This window comes from Plectropomus leopardus, chromosome 10, assembly GCF_026936395.1.
Source record: "Plectropomus leopardus strain MGB_pleo_1.0 chromosome 10, ASM2693639v1, whole genome shotgun sequence".
Classification (NCBI taxonomy): Eukaryota; Metazoa; Chordata; class Actinopteri; order Perciformes; family Serranidae; genus Plectropomus; species Plectropomus leopardus.
Window position 1 is genome coordinate 11,398,074 of NC_142185.1, and position 19,252 is coordinate 11,417,325.

General features: G+C 39.6%; 1 protein-coding gene across 1 annotated transcript in view; it reads left to right on the forward strand.

Annotated features, from left to right (window-relative positions):
* Positions 1-3,770: 3,770 nt before the first annotated feature.
* The window catches only part of LOC148188485 (uncharacterized), a 98,439-nt gene continuing 82,957 nt past the window's right edge, over positions 3,771-19,252 (forward strand). The window contains exon 1 of the mRNA XM_088083870.1: positions 3,771-4,436. Within this exon, the coding sequence (XP_087939996.1) occupies positions 4,377-4,436 (60 nt within the window). The 5' untranslated portion in view covers positions 3,771-4,376. The remainder of the gene's footprint in view (positions 4,437-19,252) is intronic.

Here is a 19,252-nt window from a genome sequence, read left to right on the forward strand (position 1 = left end):
TTGTTAGCTTGTTTACCATCTGTTTATGAAAACAACAGTTCCACCCACAGTCTTACTTGGTGCATGTGTACAAACTGGATGATTGTCCTGTCATTGTGTGGTAAATGAAAATAATTGGAAAGTAATCTTGCTTGATTTACCAATATTGTGTTAATCATATGGTATAATTTGAATGACAAGCCAACAGCCATTTAAAATTAGTCTCGGAGTTACAATTGGCCCTCGGGCCATACTTTGGACATGGCTGGAGTATACTGTACAGCATTGCCGCCCAACTGGTCCAGTTACAGGGTCCAGATGTTTCCTTGTTCATTAGTTCAAGGTCCACACACAACACACAGAATTTACCACATATTCAATTTGATTTTACAAACTGTAAACAGCTCATTGGCTTTTAACACAAAGAAATAAAACATACTGCATAATAAACAGAAACAGCACTTCAAAATAAAAGCTCTGTGTCAGAAAATAAATTTACTTTAAAATAAAGTCTGTTTTTAAATATTGTGTTCACAAGTCACTTAGGGGCCGTTCAGAGTGGACCCGCTTTTGGACCGCAACCCACCAGTTGGGAACCACTGCTGTACAGTACAACAGAGCAAAAACATTATTGACTGATTATCAGTTTCACAGGGTACCAACAGATGGCAGTAAGTCCTTAAGAGAATCCTCCTCCTCCCATTAAAGCCTCCCACAGTTGAAGAGTCAGGCTCAAATAGAAAAAGCCGTTCTGAAGAAGCCAGAATGGATGGTATTAGACATAGGCAGAACTACAAAGTATCCGACACAAGTGTTTTCTCTGTCCCAGGAGGATTTGTTTGCCTTTAGGTTTTATTTAGTCACTCTAAAGAACATGAGACAATTTGGGAGACTGACATGCGGGAAGGGTGGCTGCTTTTGAGAGTTGGGTGTGAGAGCGCACATTTACAAGTGTGTGTGCCGCTGAATGATGCTGCCCATCCCCTTGCTGTGCAAAGCACTGGCAGTACCATCTTGGTGGGACTGTTATCTGCTTGTTACCAGCGCTGCCTCACTTCACACCACACACAGAGAGCTCCTCCCTTCATGTCGTTCTGTACAGGCGCTGAGCATAGCCGCAAGTTGAAGAAGGCTCTAGTATAATGAGCTGTGTACACTGTGTGCCCTGACATATGTGTTTGTTTTTGCTCCCATTTTTGAACAATTACATATGGCATAAGGCTTACCTTTTTTTTCCACAGTTGCATCTCAAGGTGTGTCAAGGTGTAAAAATTGGTTGTGCTAAACATACAGAGCAAGCAGACTAATACCTTGTCTCTGTGACAGAGAGGCCATAGGTATCTCCATTCCCTTAGTGGCTTTTTTTAATCTCATTATCCTGCAATATTCACAACCAAAACAAAATGTATATTTTTTCCAATGACATGAAAAATGTCAGGGAAAAATAGAACCGACCATTGTAATAATTTATTTTTGGGAAAAATTCTGTCTCAGTTGGATTTCCTGCTTGAACTGAACAGACCAGCACAATGTGCCAGGGAATGCCAGGGGAGTTGTGGAGAGCAATTATTCTGGATTTCACACTGCGGCTTTGGTCAGTAAACATGACTCTCACTGCAATGCACAACTCATCTGAATAATGCTGTCAGAAAACAGAGGAAGACAGTGCAACGATTCTTTTGAATGAGAAGAGAGAGACTTGAGATAATTACTCTGGTTTTCAAAAAAGAAAAAGAAAATACTACCCGCCTCCGACTGTGCCATGATGTGCCGAGCACAAAAGATGCACTGTTTTTGTTTTGGGCAAATTGTAAGTGATATCTGTTTGCTTTGCATTTTGTCGCAGGGCCATTTTTATTTTCTTGCTGCCTTTGTATTTATGTAAGACAACTCTAATGCTGGGCTTAGCATCCAGGTGAAATATGGAAATGGGGATCAACATGTTGACTCACTTAATGCTGTCAATTTGTCTCCGGATAAACTTCTGCGAAGCATCCTAAAGCAGTGCAGCCTCCCAACCTCAATGCAGACATATTATGGACAACTGAGCACCTCTGTGGCAGGAAATAGCCACTAAGCTCTTAAAACCATGGAGCTGAGGAGGGGTTTTTTTGGGTTATAGGCTGACAGCCGCTGTTGTCTGTCAGCTGTCCCCACTCAGCTCAGTTGGTCTCAGTCTCTAGAGGCAACACCACCGTCCTCACCAGCTTTGTCTCCCGGCGGCAGGTAGCACACATGCTTTTTGAATGCTGTGGCCTGGAACCATTATTCTCAAGGTTATTCATCATGTATAATACTCCTGTTTCAGAGCCAGCTTAATTAAAGAAACTACAACTACAGGTTTGAACCTTTTTAGACCATGGCTGCTGCCTGACTAAAAGCACTGTACAGTCTTTGAGCCTGGTCTCTGTAAAGGGGAGACCAGGGATGGTTATAACGCTGTCAACTTCTTAAACCAGGAAGAAACTACAGATCACATGATTCACTCTGTATGCTAAATTTAGTCCTTATTCCTCATTTGCAAAATGAGCATCCAGTGGCAGACATGACAAAGTTTCTCAGTAAAAAATAATCATTTTAAGAAAAGAAGGATTCTATTTTTTTATTTTTATTTTTTTATCTTAATTTTTGTAATAGCTTTGCCTGTGTTGGAGTTAAATTTCCTGAAAAACATTTATTACATGTCTTTGTAGAGATCTTTTATACAAATTGTTAGTGCTAATTTTTTTTAGTTGTTTGCTGTAAGGTAAGCATGTTCTGTGTTAATAATAACAACATTTGAAATTTCTTTTTAACAAACTACCTCCGGCAAAATTTTAATATGCTTGACTCACAGACAAACATAGGGTGCAAGGACTGGAGGCTGGGCTTTATGTTCATACAGCAATATGTTTGCCACCATAAGGGCATTCTTAGCTAAACATTTAAACGTTGCCGCTAGCTAGCTAACTTTCACTCCCACTCGACCTGCGTGCTGCACAGCTCCACATGTTAACGCAGCTAGCCGTAAGTCTGTCAGCAATGCCAACAGAAAGTAAAATAAAAGTCAAGACATTTATGTCATAAAACATTGAGTTTCTAAATGGACAGCGCTTTGAAATGCAGTGTTAAAGGACCTATTTGTAATTTCCAACCACCCGGTCTAACCAAATAGGGGTCAGTATTTCACCCTTTAAATGTGGGTCTCTACTGCTGTGTCCATACAGTCACCAGTAATAAATAAAGGCAACTCATAACTGACAGCAGAACAGTGCAGCCGGTCAAAATAAGGCTGCTATCATATTACCTTAAGGCCTGGCGTTTGTGTATAGTTTCTTGAATAGCTTACTTAGCTCAATTTTAGCAAAGCCACAGTGACAAGAAAACAGTCATATCGTGTCAGTTGAAAAGTTTATCTTTAACAGTATGCATGTAGTTTGTGTTGTCATTAGTTAAACTAAAGATTTGTTTTGGTAAATAGCCAACATTAAATGTTACTTACCGGTCTAGAAGAAATGTTGTGAGTTGGTGAGTTTTTTTGCTCTCCAAGAGTTGTCTCCATTGCAAAGCCACACCAATATTTACTCTATTTTTGCTTCTTCTTACATTGTTCTTCCTTTGCTTCAGGGGTTGCTTCTTCTTGAGAGCTACTTTTCCTGGAGCTTCTGTCATGGCTGTGTTTCTCACACACTAACTAATTCACTGGGACAGTTACTTAGCCTACCCACTGACTCTCTACTGATGGGACGGGTGTTTGGGCGGGAACTCCCCCACAGCAGATATCGCTGCTGCGCAGATGCAGGGCTCTCAGTACCATCAACCCATGGATCTATCAACCCCGCAAGATGGCGACGCTCGTATAATACATCCATGATCCCGGGTAGTTTAACCTCACTTCAGCATAGTGGGGGTAAGCGGGGGCGTGCAGAGGCGACGGCAGAGTAGGGCTTGGGCCAAGCCGCTTGGTTGGGCTACAGCCCTACCAGAAATTGTCTTAGCCCTACCATTGAACAACCAAGAAAAATACCATATCGACTCCCAAAACTTTCATATATGTTGACTGTGCTCCACCGCAGAGGAGGTCCAATGGCGCCTCCAGTGTCGTGTAGTGATGGCGACCGCTTTACACATTAAACTGATCCGAGTTCGGGAGTAGAAGGTAGAATCGCCCTTCATGCATTCAATTTCCTGGTTGGTATTCAACGTTCGGTTATCACTGACTTGTGATCAGTGGGAAAGCTCGGACACGTTGCGTCACCGACGTCACTCACGTGCGGCCGCGCACCTACTAACATTTACTGCTTACCGCCGTCGAAACTAGCCAGTAGCTAACCGAACTGAAGTTGGGACATTTAAATGTCGAAATTGAACATTTCGTTTTTAAACGCCGACGGACAAAAAATGTTGGATAACTTTTCATGCAAACCGGAGGAGGAACAGGACCAGGGGGAGCCCGCTTTCGCCGCCTTCCAGAGCGAGTGAGTAAAATATATTTACGTTTCCTGATAAGTCTCTGTCCGTCTCTCTCATTTTGTGTCTGTGTAAGTGTGTGACACATTTTAAAAGGTTCAGGGGCCGGTGTGTGCATAATTGCGGCAGAATAGACTGTCCCTGTCTTGCTCTTGGTGTTGCATGTGAAAAATGAGTGCAGTCATCCTATAGTAGGCTAATTATCTCAACCCCTGTATTATTTCTGGTTTGTGAGAAGCCGGTATTACTTTCCAAGCATTCATATTGAAATTTTGACATTGATTTGAGCAACACCAGTGTATGGATTAGCCCCACCTTCATACAGCCAAAAAAAAAAACGGTAACAGTAAGGACAGTAACAGTAACGACACGCCCCCCCTCCCGTCCTGTCCTGACGGACCGGGGGCGTGTCGTCCATCTTTATATACAGTCCATGATTCTTAGACTTCCCTATAATACATCTATCCTCCTGAGGGGCACCTGGGGGCAGACACAGCGGAGGTCTGCAAGCACATGGGCAAGAGTCACGGTTGGCAGGATTTTCTTTTTTGATTAACTTTACTGAAATTTATTGAACATTAATATCATAGAGTCAAAAAGGCTCATATCATTTATATATTTTACTGAGCAAGGACGGCAATCAAACAAATTAAAATATGTAGACAGCCATAAACAAATAGATGAGTAAAGAGTTAATCCCAAGAAAAACAATAGAAAAAAAATGTCAGAAACACAGGTGGTCATTCAGGAATTAGGGCACATATATTTATATATTTTACTTTTTTATTTATGTTAGTGTCTGTTTAGAAGCTGCAAGAAATCATAAATACTTTTAGAAGCAGTAGCCAGATGTTTACGGTTAGCTAGCTTGTGCCTCCATGTGTTAACATAGCAAGTCAAGTGAACGGCTAATGCGCTGGGTTAAAAGGCAAACAGTGTATGCTTTGAGATGGCAGTCAGAGACAGCAGAGGTCTGATCATGTTATACCATCTGAGGTGGAACAGATTATGTTTTTTCACATTATATTTTACAATTGCTCTGGGAAAGAGGATTAGAGTTGCTCTGACTGTTGGAAAACACAGACTTGTGGCTCAGCACTGGAAATCACACCCATTACGCAAGGCATTGTGGTGCTATTAATAAGGTGGGCAGGCTAGTTGCAGGGCTTTTTATATTTTCCACTATACCAGTGGTATTTAAAGTAGTTTTATCTCATTTAGAAAATAATAAATATGGGAGAGGTCTTAAGAAAACAACATTTGTGTTACTAAGCTAATCAAATTAATATTTCTGAATTTGTTTTATTTATTCTTTTATTTTTGCTCAAGAATAATATAACCATCCCTGGCCTCCTCTACCTCATCTACCTCAATCTCTAGGCCTTATTGGTCATAGACACAATTTGCTTTAATATGTGAAAAACTTTGGTGGAATGAAGCTTATAATAATAAATGCCCAAATGACTATCTAATGTACAAGCAGAATAGTGGACAATGTACTTGTGGGTGGATTTTATTTGACCTAGACTCATGCAGTTTTTGCATCTGTTGATATGGCAGACAGTGCTTGCAGGATAAATTCTAATCAAACTGTTCCATAGAGAGTAAGAATCAAATCAAATAAAAATCAACCAGATTTATTGTGGATAGAGTCAGCAAAGAGGCCGGAGACATATAGCTACAAGAATGAGCATGTTGTAATACATTGCAAAGGGTACTACTTTTTAGCTTTTTTAACAATTTTTACTTTTAACAATCTGGTTACCTCAACCAAAATACGTTTAACTTTATCACTGCTTTTCTATGTGCATTTCACTTTTCTGTCTCAAGGACCTGTCTGCTAATCTCAAAGAAAAAAAATGTTTTTGTGAGATTCCTCCATGTCTTTAATAAAGGTTTTTTTTTTTGTTGCATGAACAAAATTTCAAACTTTTTTGTTAACTTTTCAAGTACCTTTAGTAAAATTTTCCATGACTACTAAAAAATACAAATTTCCAGGACTATTCAACATGTATAATATGATCAGAACTGTACAGTACACTTAACTCTAAATATAAATTATATTATTATAAGCAATATGCCGTCCTGAAGTTCATTTGGTTAATTTGTTAAAAAAGAATGTTTTGTACATTCAAATTACCATGCTTTGCTTCCAGAGCAGTTAAAATGAAGCCAAAATGTGCACTGGCGCTCTGAGCAAAAATAAAATGCCCTTGGGCATGGATATGGAGTAAATGTTAAAACACACTGTTACAACATTGTTTTTATTGTCCCGCTTGGCCACTGTTATACAGCATATCAAATGGAGGAAGAGACAGAACCAAAGACTATATAAACAACAGGTAAACATGTTTCTGCTGTAAAGTTGGGCATTTTAACATGGGTGTCTTCTGGAATTTATTTTGGGGCCAGACTTAAGTGGCCATTTGATGGACTGCAGTCGTGAAATTCCATGATATTTCCAGGTTTTCATGAGCATGGGAACCCTGATAAAACACTTGTAATAGCATATCAACAGTAATCTGAACAGTAAATCAAGGATCATCTCAAATGACACAACTGTGGCTATTGGGCTTTTCAAACAGATCACGCATGTTATTAAAAACTAGAAAATACAAAACAAGAAAATGGCTTGGCTATCCTTGAAATAAAAAAAAATCAAACAAGACAGCTAAACAAACAGTGGAAGTATCAAGGTGAGCACTACAAAATTGGATGAAAGGAGTTATAATTGAAAGGGTGAAACGTGCAAGTTGTGCAAAAAGGGTTCATTGATCTGGTGGTCACCGCAGCCTCAAATAAGAGCATTCTCACCCCCTAAAAGCCCCTCTGCCGGCTTATGGGGACCACACTGAGTGTGTGTAATGGCCTGGCTGTGAGAGTCCAGGGATTTAGCAGCTAGACTTGAGTCAACACTGAGGCTCATCACAAACATCATTACTTTCTCCTGGCTTGTCCTTTTCCCTCTTCAGTGGCGCAGGTCTGATAGCTGTGTACAAACGACTGGGAGCAAAAGGCTGGATGGCCTACTTTGATAAAGAATGATTGACTCAAGGGCTGTTTGTTTCGTGCTTCCATCTAGCTCCATATCCACGGGAAAAAAGCTCTTAGGGCATCTTGAAGTACATTATCATCTCACTTGCTCAAGCTCACGTTGCTTGTTCAACAGTTGCTGATTATTCACACATTTATTTTGTCATCAGGGCTTACCGGGCCATTGCTGGAGGTACAGTAAGTGCATTCAGTTGGAGCTGTGCAAGAAGTGAAAGGAAAGGGGTGGGCACTTTGACAGAGCCCTCTTGGGAACACCAAAGCTACATCACAACACTTTGGCTGTGACAAACTGCTCTGATAACTTGCAAATGGAATGAAAGTTTGCATCTCCAGAATGTTTTTAACGAGTCTCCCTGGAGTGTGGCATAATGACTGTGGAACTCTGCGATGGAGAGAGAAAGAGAGAGAGGGTTCGGTCTGCATGCAGCTCTCAGCTTTCTTTTGCCCGTTTATGCACCAGCGGCTCTAGGGACCCAGACAGGCTGTGGAAAGACATGAAAAAGCCTCTACAAAACTGTTTGTTTTTGTAAGGAATGGCAGAGTGGAGAGGAGGAATCCACTTAATATTAAATAACTAGGTTTTTTTACACCAAAATATAGAAAATATTCAATAAAACCCACCCAAACACAAAGAATATTGTCATTTTCCAAAATGTAATCAGCAAAACCTCCACAAGGACAGATTAGGTAAGCAACTTGAGAAGCTTTTTACTTACTTTTTGAAAGTCAAGGTTCTGAGTTCTTTTGCTCTTAAATCTGGTTTGTGTCTACATAACAAATACATGAATGAAATTTTGTGGCGATACATATTTAAATGTTTGTTTTTATCTCTCAATACAAAATTGATGAGAATGCTCCCTGAGAAAGAGAATAGCTCACACTGAAGCAAAAGCATTACATTTGGCATCACGAGGTAATTACTCTTTTTCAAGACTTCTGTTTTCCAACATATAAGGCCCCTTTTTGTTTCATTATCACCCAACAAGGCAGAGAAGAATCAATCGTCAGAAAAAAACTAAATGAAATAGATTCGAGTATAGTGTGGAGATAAACTCTCCAACACTGTTTGTTCAATCTAGTTTCCTTCTGTGACCTTTTTTTATGTTTAAGCCTATATGGCATTTAAAACAACTATTTGCTATGTACGGATAAAGTGGAGTAATGGTGTCCTGAACAAAGACTGAGGTCACTCTGAGTCTGTGTTTGTTGTAATCTGAGCTTCCCTTTTTTTGTTGAGGTAGACGGTCCGGCTGAGCATGCATGTTAGTGCATGAGAGTCTCTGCGGTTGTGTTTGTCTGGCTAGCTAAATGATATTGTACTGCATGGTGCTCATATGGGAGTTGCTATTGATGGCTTTGTCACTGAAAAGTAACACCTCCCCCCTGGATTTCAGTGTTAGCTCCATCAGGACTTTAGCACTGTTTGCACTGTACTGTTATCTGCTACCTGGTTCAGGCACCTCCATGTTAAGAACCGTGTGTAAACAATCCTGGCCCAGACTCTGAATCAAAGATATGCTCTGATTGTCATATACAGCTCTTTCAAGAAAATAGCAGAGGCCCTGTTTGATATAATTAACAGTGAACACACAAATGAAAATATTGGTCAACACTGCCATTTTAAACAGATCATCAAGCAGATTTATTAAACATGAACAGGATGTGTTTCAGTGAATGCCAAACCAAAAATAAATAAATAAGCAAAAACGTCAAAACAAACAAAAAACAAACTTTGTTTTTTTGAATTTTAGGAAATGGCATGCATGCCACAAAGGCAGGCTGAGCAGATATTTTTCTTTGACTAACTTTTTAAGAAATCAAATCCTTTCATTTCATTAATTTTAGATAATGGCAGACTGTTGCTACACTTTTTTCAGATGCAGAGATGAAAAAAAATGTTGTGTTGACACTGAAAGTCCGCAAGCCTCCTTTTTGCCCCAGAAAACTGGTCAGGAATCAATGCGGGGATCAATAAAGTCTGATGACCCCTTCATTCCACTAGGGGTCCCTGCATTGTGGCACTGCTTTCTGATTGTGTTTTGCAGGTGCTAAATGGAGGCTCATCAGCGGGATGAGCCCCACCTGGTCTGGTGCTCTGCCCAGAAATGCCCCCTTCTCTTTTGGCAGTTGACTTTCTTCCCTCGCTGACACAGCTGCTTTTTCCCTGGTTTTGACACATATTTTCACACACTTACATGCATACACAACAGATTACTGACCTACACATTAATTATGTTCTTTACCGATACTTTTTGTAAAATATATATTATTAGGGATGCATGATATTATCGACACATATATATACTGTGTGTGTGTGTATATATATATATATATATATATATATATACTCAGTATAAAGAGAGATGACATGACATGAATCAACTCCAACGCTAAAGGATTTTTCTTATTTTGCGCAGGAAATGAATATTACATCGACTGAAAAGCATTACAGTTTATCCTCTGGTGGGCCATCACAATAAGTATGCATAATATGATGTTAATTCCACAACAAAAGAGACTTGATGAACATTAAAATAAACTGGGGGGAAAAATGGATATATAGCTATCGGTTATCGGCCAAATAAGTTGTTATATTTCAGCAAATTGGATATTTGCTGACATCAGTTGCTGATACAATGCATTTTATTTTGAAAAATTTACAGGACGGGGTTGTCAGCTCTGCAGGAGCTTGTATAACTTCATAAATGAGTGGAATATGTGCTTATAAATATGAAAATACAGCACTAATATCAGCAGGCAGCAATATGCCTTAAGGCCCAGTTAAGGCTGGACTATTTTGATGCAGAAAGAATGTACTAGTTATAATTATTTCTGTTAGAGAAAAGTTATAATGTTATTCAAATTGCACTAATTTTATTAAGATGTTTTCTTGGACTGCTAGATATGAGGTTTGTTACTGTAACAAAGAGTAACTGTTTTGTTAAGTGACTTGAATTTTGCATTGTTTCATTTATTTTGCTGTTATATTGCTAAATGTAGATTGCACTACATTTCTTTTACTTGAGTGGAACAAGCTCTTGCATTAATTTTATTTTGAAGAGACTTTATATCAGACTGTAAAACACAGATTACCAGTTAAGACTGGGCTATTTTTTGTTGGAGAATAATGCCCCGTGGAGTTTGAAAATATTACTTTTTGGTAAATTCGTTGTTAAATTAATCGAGTAATTAAAAAATAATAGTTAGATCAATAAAAAAAAACGTTAGATGAATTGATAAAAAAATAATTGTTAGGTGCAGCCCTAGTAGCGTTTGTAAATTCCGCTGGTCTCCTGTCTTTGTTGCAGCCTCTGAGCCGGGTTGTAACAAGGGAGGGCTCATCTGAAGCTTGAGTGCACCATGTTGATAAGACAAAGTTTTAAAGCTTAGGGTGATCCAGCCTGATATGGTCTGGTTGCTGCCTCATGTGACAACTGAGGGCTTGTCCATTTGGGCCGTTTTTTGTGAAGTTTTTTGTGCCTTGGGTAGCAGCAGAGACAGGCTTGATGGCACGTTGATTAGGTGATTTGGTTCAGCTGTGTGCTGGTTTGGCAGTGTGCTCCACTGTGGTTTCTGCTTTTGCTCTGTAACTGGTTTGCTGGGAGACATGGACAAGTTTACTAGTTTGCTATTTTTGGTCAATGTAAGCAGCTTGTAATAAAAGACAAATTTCTGTGTAGTTCTGAGGGTTGAGTTTTGTGCCACCAAGCTTTCCCCAGAATTTTGTGCAGTTGCTTGTTTGCAGGTCGCCTAACAAGCCTGATGGTTTTCAGTGTGTAAATACCTGCTGCAAGCCACATGAAGACTAGGGGTGAATATTAGATAGGGTTTGGTTAGGGGGACGGCTCTGCTGTGATGTTTTGGCTGTGCATGGGGGCTGTTTGAACTCAGCATATAAACTGTGAACTGGTTTTGTTGTATGCTTTGGGCAGTTAATTTAAGTTTTGTCAGTCATGGTGTGATTGGAGGGCTTTTGAGAGCTCCGGAGGTGGAGAATTTGTGAGTCAGGAACACCTTAGGGGGATTTGGCACACAGTGCTCACATGTGGGGAAATGGGGTTATATTGCAGTGTGTTGGTTACATTTTAATGTTGAGTTTCGCAGCTCAAGTCTATCTGTTTTGGTGGAGAGTGCTAACTCACGCCATGGTTTGGTGAGTTTTGGTTTTAGCTTCTGCCTCCTTTTTGTTTTGTGCATCTAGGGACAATTGTGTGGGCGACCTTCTGCATGCTTCTTTTGTTAAGCACTTGAGTAATTCCAGTTCAGTGTGCTAGGGTTGCTGTCTATCTGCAGATGACTTGGCTGGACATTTGAATGTTGGTCCTAACTGTGTTAAACATTTAAAGTAGTCTAGGTCAGGGAGTGGACATTTGGGGTCCTGACTGATCCATATCTCACCACAAGCCTATGAAATATCTTACTGTTACCCAGTTGTTTTCTTTGTTATTATCCTGAGCTTCCTGTTTTTTTGTTTTTTTTTTTATCTGCGTTCCTCTTAATTTGCTCTTATAGATCCTAGGTTGAGGTAAATGTTGGCTCTGACATGGACTGCACCCTTTTGCCTCTCTCCTCTCCTTTTGCTGTTCAAATCATTCGTTGATATGATGGATTGTTTTTGGCTATTGGGCCAATTGTTCTAGCAAGGGCCTGCTGCTCTTGATAAGTTGTATACAGTACTGTGCAATATATCTAGTCTTCTATCTCTTTATTATCTGACTGATAAGCAGAATTGATAATGTCACTGCCATCAATAAGATCTTAGTAATTCCCTTATTAATTCCCTTTTTAAGCCCCATAGTTCATAAGAATTCAATTTATTTGTTCCACTGTCTGTATTCTACCATATGTATTACTACTGTATAATATGTATACCTCAATATTAATTTTTAAATCAACATGAAAAAGAATTTGGTATTTAATACCTTTTAAATAAGTATGTCAACCAGTCAGTGAGAGTAAGTGCAATGTTGGCCCACAGATGAATACACCAGAGTGCAGTTATTGCGGTTAAGTTTGTTTTTTCAGCTCATTTTTTGTGGAAATTAATCTTCTTTTTTTCACAGAAAATGTTCAAACAATCTCAGTCTTTGTTCAGTTTTGACCATATATGTAGTTATTTTAGTTCATAGGCAATCCAGCCACAGAGAGGAGGGGGTGGGAATTCATTCTGGTTGTCGACATAAATATTTCTGTAACTGTATAGTCTAATTGAGAAGCTAGATCAGTTTCTTTATTTTTAGTCTAGTTTGATGGACTCTTCAGAAAAAAAATCAAAATGAAATGCAGGTTCTTCCTATTCACATGGAGTCCTGCCTCCAAATATGTGTTGGTAAAAACTTTAAGTTCATCTGAGAGTCTTTATCAGCTCCACTGAATGGAGCGATCATTCATTTATACCTCTGTGGTCACACCCTTGTGTAAGTGTTGCTTGAGTTATGTAAGAGTATAAATTGCTGTGAAATCTTAGGGCAAAGATATTATTACAAAGCTTTAAAAAGTGGATAGGTGAAGTCACAGTCCTCCCCATCTGCTGAGAGATGGTTTTTGTAGCCTGTCAGTAATGGATTCCTTCACACCTTTTTTAAACCATCAGTTTTCTGTACCCCAAAACGTAGCACTTGGTCTTCATCTGTGAGGCCTGTGATGTTGAGTGATTCTAGAGTATACCTCTGACTGTACAAGTTTAAAGATGCGTTCTAATCAATATATTGGAAATACTGAACCAATGTATTGTGAAGTATAGCCTGCACAGCACACCTGCAGTTTAGGTTTCATGTTGGATTTAGGTTGGACAATGGTTAATTGGTGGTTGGTTAATTTTCTGTCACTGAAAAATCGTATTCTCTTCATGTTGCATTTGGCCTGGTTGACACTGGTGAAGGCAAGGCTATTTTATGCAGCACATAACAGGAAAGAACGAAAAAAGACACATTCATAACATAAAGAAAGCCATGCATACTGTATATACTATTAGATGTGAATATCTCTATTGAAAGGTAAAGGGAATTTAAAGAATTTTGCAGCACTCATAACCTTAAAGTTTTTTTTCCACACACCTGGACCAAGACCATTCAGTGCTTTATAGATGAATCCAGTGAAGAATCAGACATAAACATATTTGCATTAATGTGTTGGCGTCTCCCTACAGTACGCACACATCACACATGCAAGCTGTCCTAAAAAGTGTAGCCTACAATTTTGTACTTTTACCCTAACTTTCTATATAATGTTACTTTGACAACTTCAGGTGCAGTTCTCAATAATGTTTGGGATTTTTTTTTACACTGCTTAGCTAACATAGCTGGTGTGAGCTAACATTACATTGTTAAGGTATCACGTTGGTCCGAGGTGGGGCCTTTGTATAATTTGCGGCGCCTACGCAACTTGCATGGTGACTCTTTAGGGCTGCCTGGCACTGGCTCCAACCTTTTGGAAAGCCCCACAAGAGAAAACAGTTTCCTTGTTATGATCACATATAACTCCTAACATACATTAAGGAACATTATCCCACACTGAACAAGCCTTCAGCACATATGCTGTCAGACAAACATCAGAAACCCTCTATAAGAAGTTACATTCATGCAGTACTAAATTGTTTGCCCAATTACATTGTGGAGACAAACATAATCGCTTCCTGGATTATGTTCAGAGGTACTTTCTAGGACACAGGGTTGCATGTGTAGTCACAACATTGGAAATGTAACCATGCTCATCTAAGCTTTGAAAGCAAAAAGATCCTATAATTACATCTAAAATTAACCAGTCAAGTGAAGTAAGGAGAGAGATTTTGGATGTTGGATACATAGAAACACTAACACACCTGTCACTTTGTACAGAAGGTTTACAAAGTTGTATTTAAAACAAACAAAAAAAAAAGTCCTTAATCTGACACATCTTTTTACCTTTTGACCATTTATTTGTTTTTAAAAGTGAATTAAAAAGGATGATTCAGTCAGTGGTATTAGGATACAAGTGCATTATACTGCTTTTCTGTAAACATGACAACAGTCTGACCACCTAGAAGAACTGAGGACTCTCTCACTGTAAGCAGTTAACAACGCCAGCAATATTTCCTCTCTCTCCCTGTCCCTTCTGTCGGATGATGAGGAAGACAGGTGACTAAGTAAATGTAGGAATTTGACCACATTACTGCTTCACGCAAGATGGCTGCAGCAGGGAGAGTCACAGAAGTTGAATGGTGGAGACAGATATTCGAAAATTGATTTTTTTAAAGATGGCTAAAATATATTTTGCTGCAGCCTGGACCATAGCAGTACATTGCTTAGCGTTTGTGGTGTTAGATTTAGTTTATTAAAGATGTAAACAAAGCAACACAGTTCATAAAAAAGCCCAGCAAGGGACATAACTATATATCTTCAAATGGTAGTCACTGCTGATAACAGAAATAAACAAGCCTGCTGATTTTACATATCTCTGTAATTCAAAACAGTATACCCAAAAGTGATTTTTCTTGTCATCACGACAACATTTTGGGGTCTAACTGCAACCACATCCTTTCTTTTTGGCTTCAAGTGTATTCTAATCTACTGTATATTGAACTGCAGCATACAGTAGCCAGCCCTTAAATGCAAAAGTCTGTCCCAGACTTAGACCCCTTCCTGCTGCACCGGTAGGAACTTTTCACATTGTTTCAGGGATAGACAGAGGAGAAGACCTGCCCTAAGCATCAGTCAGTTCTCTCTTATGGTGCTTTTCCACTACATGGTACCAGCTCTATTCTACACTTCTCGACTTTGGTATCAGGGACTTTTCTGGGAGTCGTTTTCCATTTGAAGATAGTACCCACCGTATCTGGTCATCATAGAGATGGCGTGCGACACTGCCGTTACATTACCACTACTAAAACATGTCACCTGCATAAATGTGTGGCAGCGCGCGGTCACTAATATGGTTATTGCAAAAAAGATTTCACTAATAATACTGTTGATAGACAGAATTCATTTTGATGATCCAGAGATTTTCTTAATGCAGAAAACTTGGCCACTATAAACATGATGAACAAGTGTATAAACTAGTTAACTACTACCTACTATTTGTGTAGAACAGCTCTTACAAAAGCAAAAACAATCTGTTGATTCTGAGATCTTGATATGTCTGAACATTTTGATGATAAATGAAGGTACCTGACAGTTTCTGAAAGTTGATAGAGGCAATTCAAAAAGGCGTACACATCACCACTTACATGGAGGTCAAGTAATTAACACCGCTCCTTTATTGTAAAGCATCTCATTGTGAACCTCATGGTAACAGACTGGTGACTTGATCCAAGGTTTTATAGAGCTGCAGGTTTTTGCAATTCCTCATTTGCACTTGGACTTGACTCAAGCTGACCCGATGCAAAACTTATATGCAGAAAGCTCAACTCTTGAATAACTGATTGCCTGGAAATCATTTGTTGGAACTGAACCAGAACTGAGAAGAAAACATCATTGTTTAAGCAACCTGCTGATGTGTAAATGGCTTTCAATGGACAACCCATGGAGGAGACCCTGCTGAACTACTGGTTCAACTAGTCTGGAGGTAAGACAGCTGCTAATATCACACTTAAGTTGAATTTTCTTGAGATCCTTAAAAGAGTTTTCTGTTAAAACAAAAATAAAAAAACAGGGTGACAAACACTATTGGTTGGCACTGGGGACACACACATATGTTTTTGGTGTATTAGGTAGTAGGAGTGTACAGATTTTCCCAAAATAGGTGCAGAATGTTTTAAAAATGGTGTATTGATAATGTGAGGACGTGCAAGTGTAAGCAAACCATGGCCTGTTCTTTAATGTTGATAGCTGTGTTTTGTTTTGTTTTTTTTTTGTTGTTGTTTTTTTCCAGAAATAATTCGAAATGCAGCTACAGACCAATGGTGTTATAAGCAGGTGTTAATGGATCTTTAGCCAGAAATCTATGATTCAGTATTTTAGTTTTGAGAGGAGCAGTTGGTCATGTAAAGACAAACTGTGACAGTAACCAGTTTTAAATGGCTAGTTTAGGATGTTTGGGTTGTCATTTTACTAAATCTCCATTGTTGGCTGCATACGATGTAGTGAAGGCACCCACAGTTCTGCATCCGTAACAACCTGATGCCCTAATCTACAATTTGTTTGATGATTCAATTAATGAAGAATTCATTTCTTTATGAATGAAGTGAAATAGACAATTGAACTGTTGTGGAATATAAGTACAATACTCATTTACTTAAATATAGCTAATTTAGAGATACCTTCTTTCCTCAAGTATTTCCATTTTGTGCTATTTTATACTTATCATCCACCACATTTATGTAAGAGCTATAATCACCAGTTACTTTGCAAATTTTGCATAAAAGATGTGATCAGATTACAAAACCTTCTCCTTGCCACAGATTAAGGTTTATGTAAATGTAGCCATTTAGCAAAATCTGCTTCATGTCAAATAATCCAATAATACAATATGTGATGATCACTCACAGGGGCCATCCTGCCGAATAATACATTTGACTTTTAATACTTAAGAAACTGTTGCTGAGAATACTTTTTACTTTCACTTAAATAATTAGGATGCTGTGCTTTTATATGTAATGGAGTATTTTTAAATCAAGAAAGTGTTCTATTTATTTAAGAAACCAATATGAATAATTCTACCACCACTGTTTCTAGTCTGATTGTCTGGCCATCTCATAATTTGCATAGTTTATTGTAAACCAGAGAGTGTTAGAGACTGACATCTTCTTGGAAACACACAGTTCACACAGGGGTGATAAAGTAAATTAGGGTTTGTATCTCTGATGCTGGAATATTGCAAGACTCTGTTGGACAAATATTTACACTGCTGCTGTGTGTCAACCCTCCTCTAGATATACCCTTGTATGGAAAACATCCACTGTAATAGGCTTAGAAATGATTTGCAAAGATTTAACCCTGATGGGCTTTACCTCAGTCACCTATATATTGCCTGCTATGTGTTCACAGAGATGGTTGCCTCCTAAGACCTTGCAGATCAAACTATTGATTTTACTGAAAAAGTGGTGCAAAAAGTGGCTCTAGAATTAATGCAGCATCGCTCTAACTTTAAATGCAGTGTTAGCACCTTGTGACTTGTTGGCTTTTCTACAAGGCACTTGTGATTAACCTGGGGCAGGACAGTATTCACAGTTAGTGTAGATGTATGAAAATATGAATATATATATATGAATATATATACCTATGCAATTTACATGGTTAAAAATGATTAATTAGGCCTTCAAGCTGAAGCCTCTTTTATGGAAGTAAAATGTGAATGTGACCTTTTTGTACATTTTTCTCCCCTCAGGTCCCCCTGATGAACAAGAAGACGTCATCGATGTGGATGACGAGGATCTGCTTAGGGTCCCTGAGCCTCACAGACTTGACAGAAATGCCAGACCTCCCTCTCCTCCACTGCAGCAGTTACCAACACCAACCATTGGGAGGAGACGACAGGATCCTGCTGCTCATATCCCCACTTATTATCCTATTTCCCAGGCTGACCTTTATGCTTTCTTTTCGTTTATCTTTCTCTCAATACTTACCCCCCTGCTGCTCCTTATGCTGCTCCTCATGCTTTTCCTCCTGCTGCTCCTCAAGCCTTTCCTCCTGCTGCTCCTCACACCTTTTTCTCCTGCCAGTCCTTATGCTACTCCTCATGCTTTTCCTCCTACTGGTCCTTATTTTGTTCCTCACACCTTCCCTCCAGCTACTTTTCCTCCTGCCAGTCCTCCTGTCACTCCCCATGCTTTTCCTCCTGCTATTCCTCATGTTTTTCCTCCTACTGCTCCTTATGCTGCTTCTCTCACTTTTTCTCCTGCTGCTCCTTATGCTCAGCCTTATGCTGCTCCTCTCACTTTTCCTCCTGCTGCTCCTTATGCTGCTCCCCATGCTTTTCCTCCTACTGTTCCTTATGCTGCTCCTCTAACTTTTCCTTCTGCTGCCCCTTATGCTGCTCCTCACACGTTTCCTTCTGCTACCCCTTATGCAGCTCCTCACGTTTCCTACTGTTGCTCCTTATGCTCCTACTCATGCTTTTCCTCCTGCTGCTCCTTATGCACCCCCTCTGCTCCTTATACTCCCAATTTTGCTGCTCCTAATGCCTTTCCTACTGTTGCTCCTGCTCTCCCCCTTATACAACCCCTCATGCTCCTCCGCTTGCTGCTCCTTTTGCTTATCTTTATGATGCTTCTTATGCTTTTCCTTCTGATACTCCTCCTGTCAATCCTCCTGCTTTTTTAAAAATCCAGATCTTCATGGTGCTCCTGCCTGGATTGGATGTTGCTGGTGTAGCTGAAGCCAGACTGAAAGGAAGAGAGCAAAGAGGAGCAGGCTGCTGCTGAGAAGCTGAGGAGATTTGATGAGAGGGCCTCACCCTCGATTAGTGGCTGACATGACTGACAATCCTCCTGGAATCATCAGAGCCATTAGTATGTTCACATTTAGCCTTCCTCAATATCACACCGGTATCACACCAAAGCATCGGGCAGGAAAGGTACAGCTACCCTTCTTACCACTGATGACTGGCCGCTGCCTCTGGCAGGACTAGTGATTTCAGGGGAAGCCTTTGAGTCTGGCAGGCCTGAAGAAACCCCATGTAGCGCCTTGCACTGGGGCCCATTTATGTTGTCTCCACCTTCAGGCATGGTGGCTAGTTCCACTTTTTGTTCGTCCTGAGGACTGGTCTTTGTGTCTGAGAGGGCAGAAACATTGAGAAAAAGACTAGTAAAAACTGAGTGAAAACAATCGTCCTTCTTCAGAATTGTTCATAAATC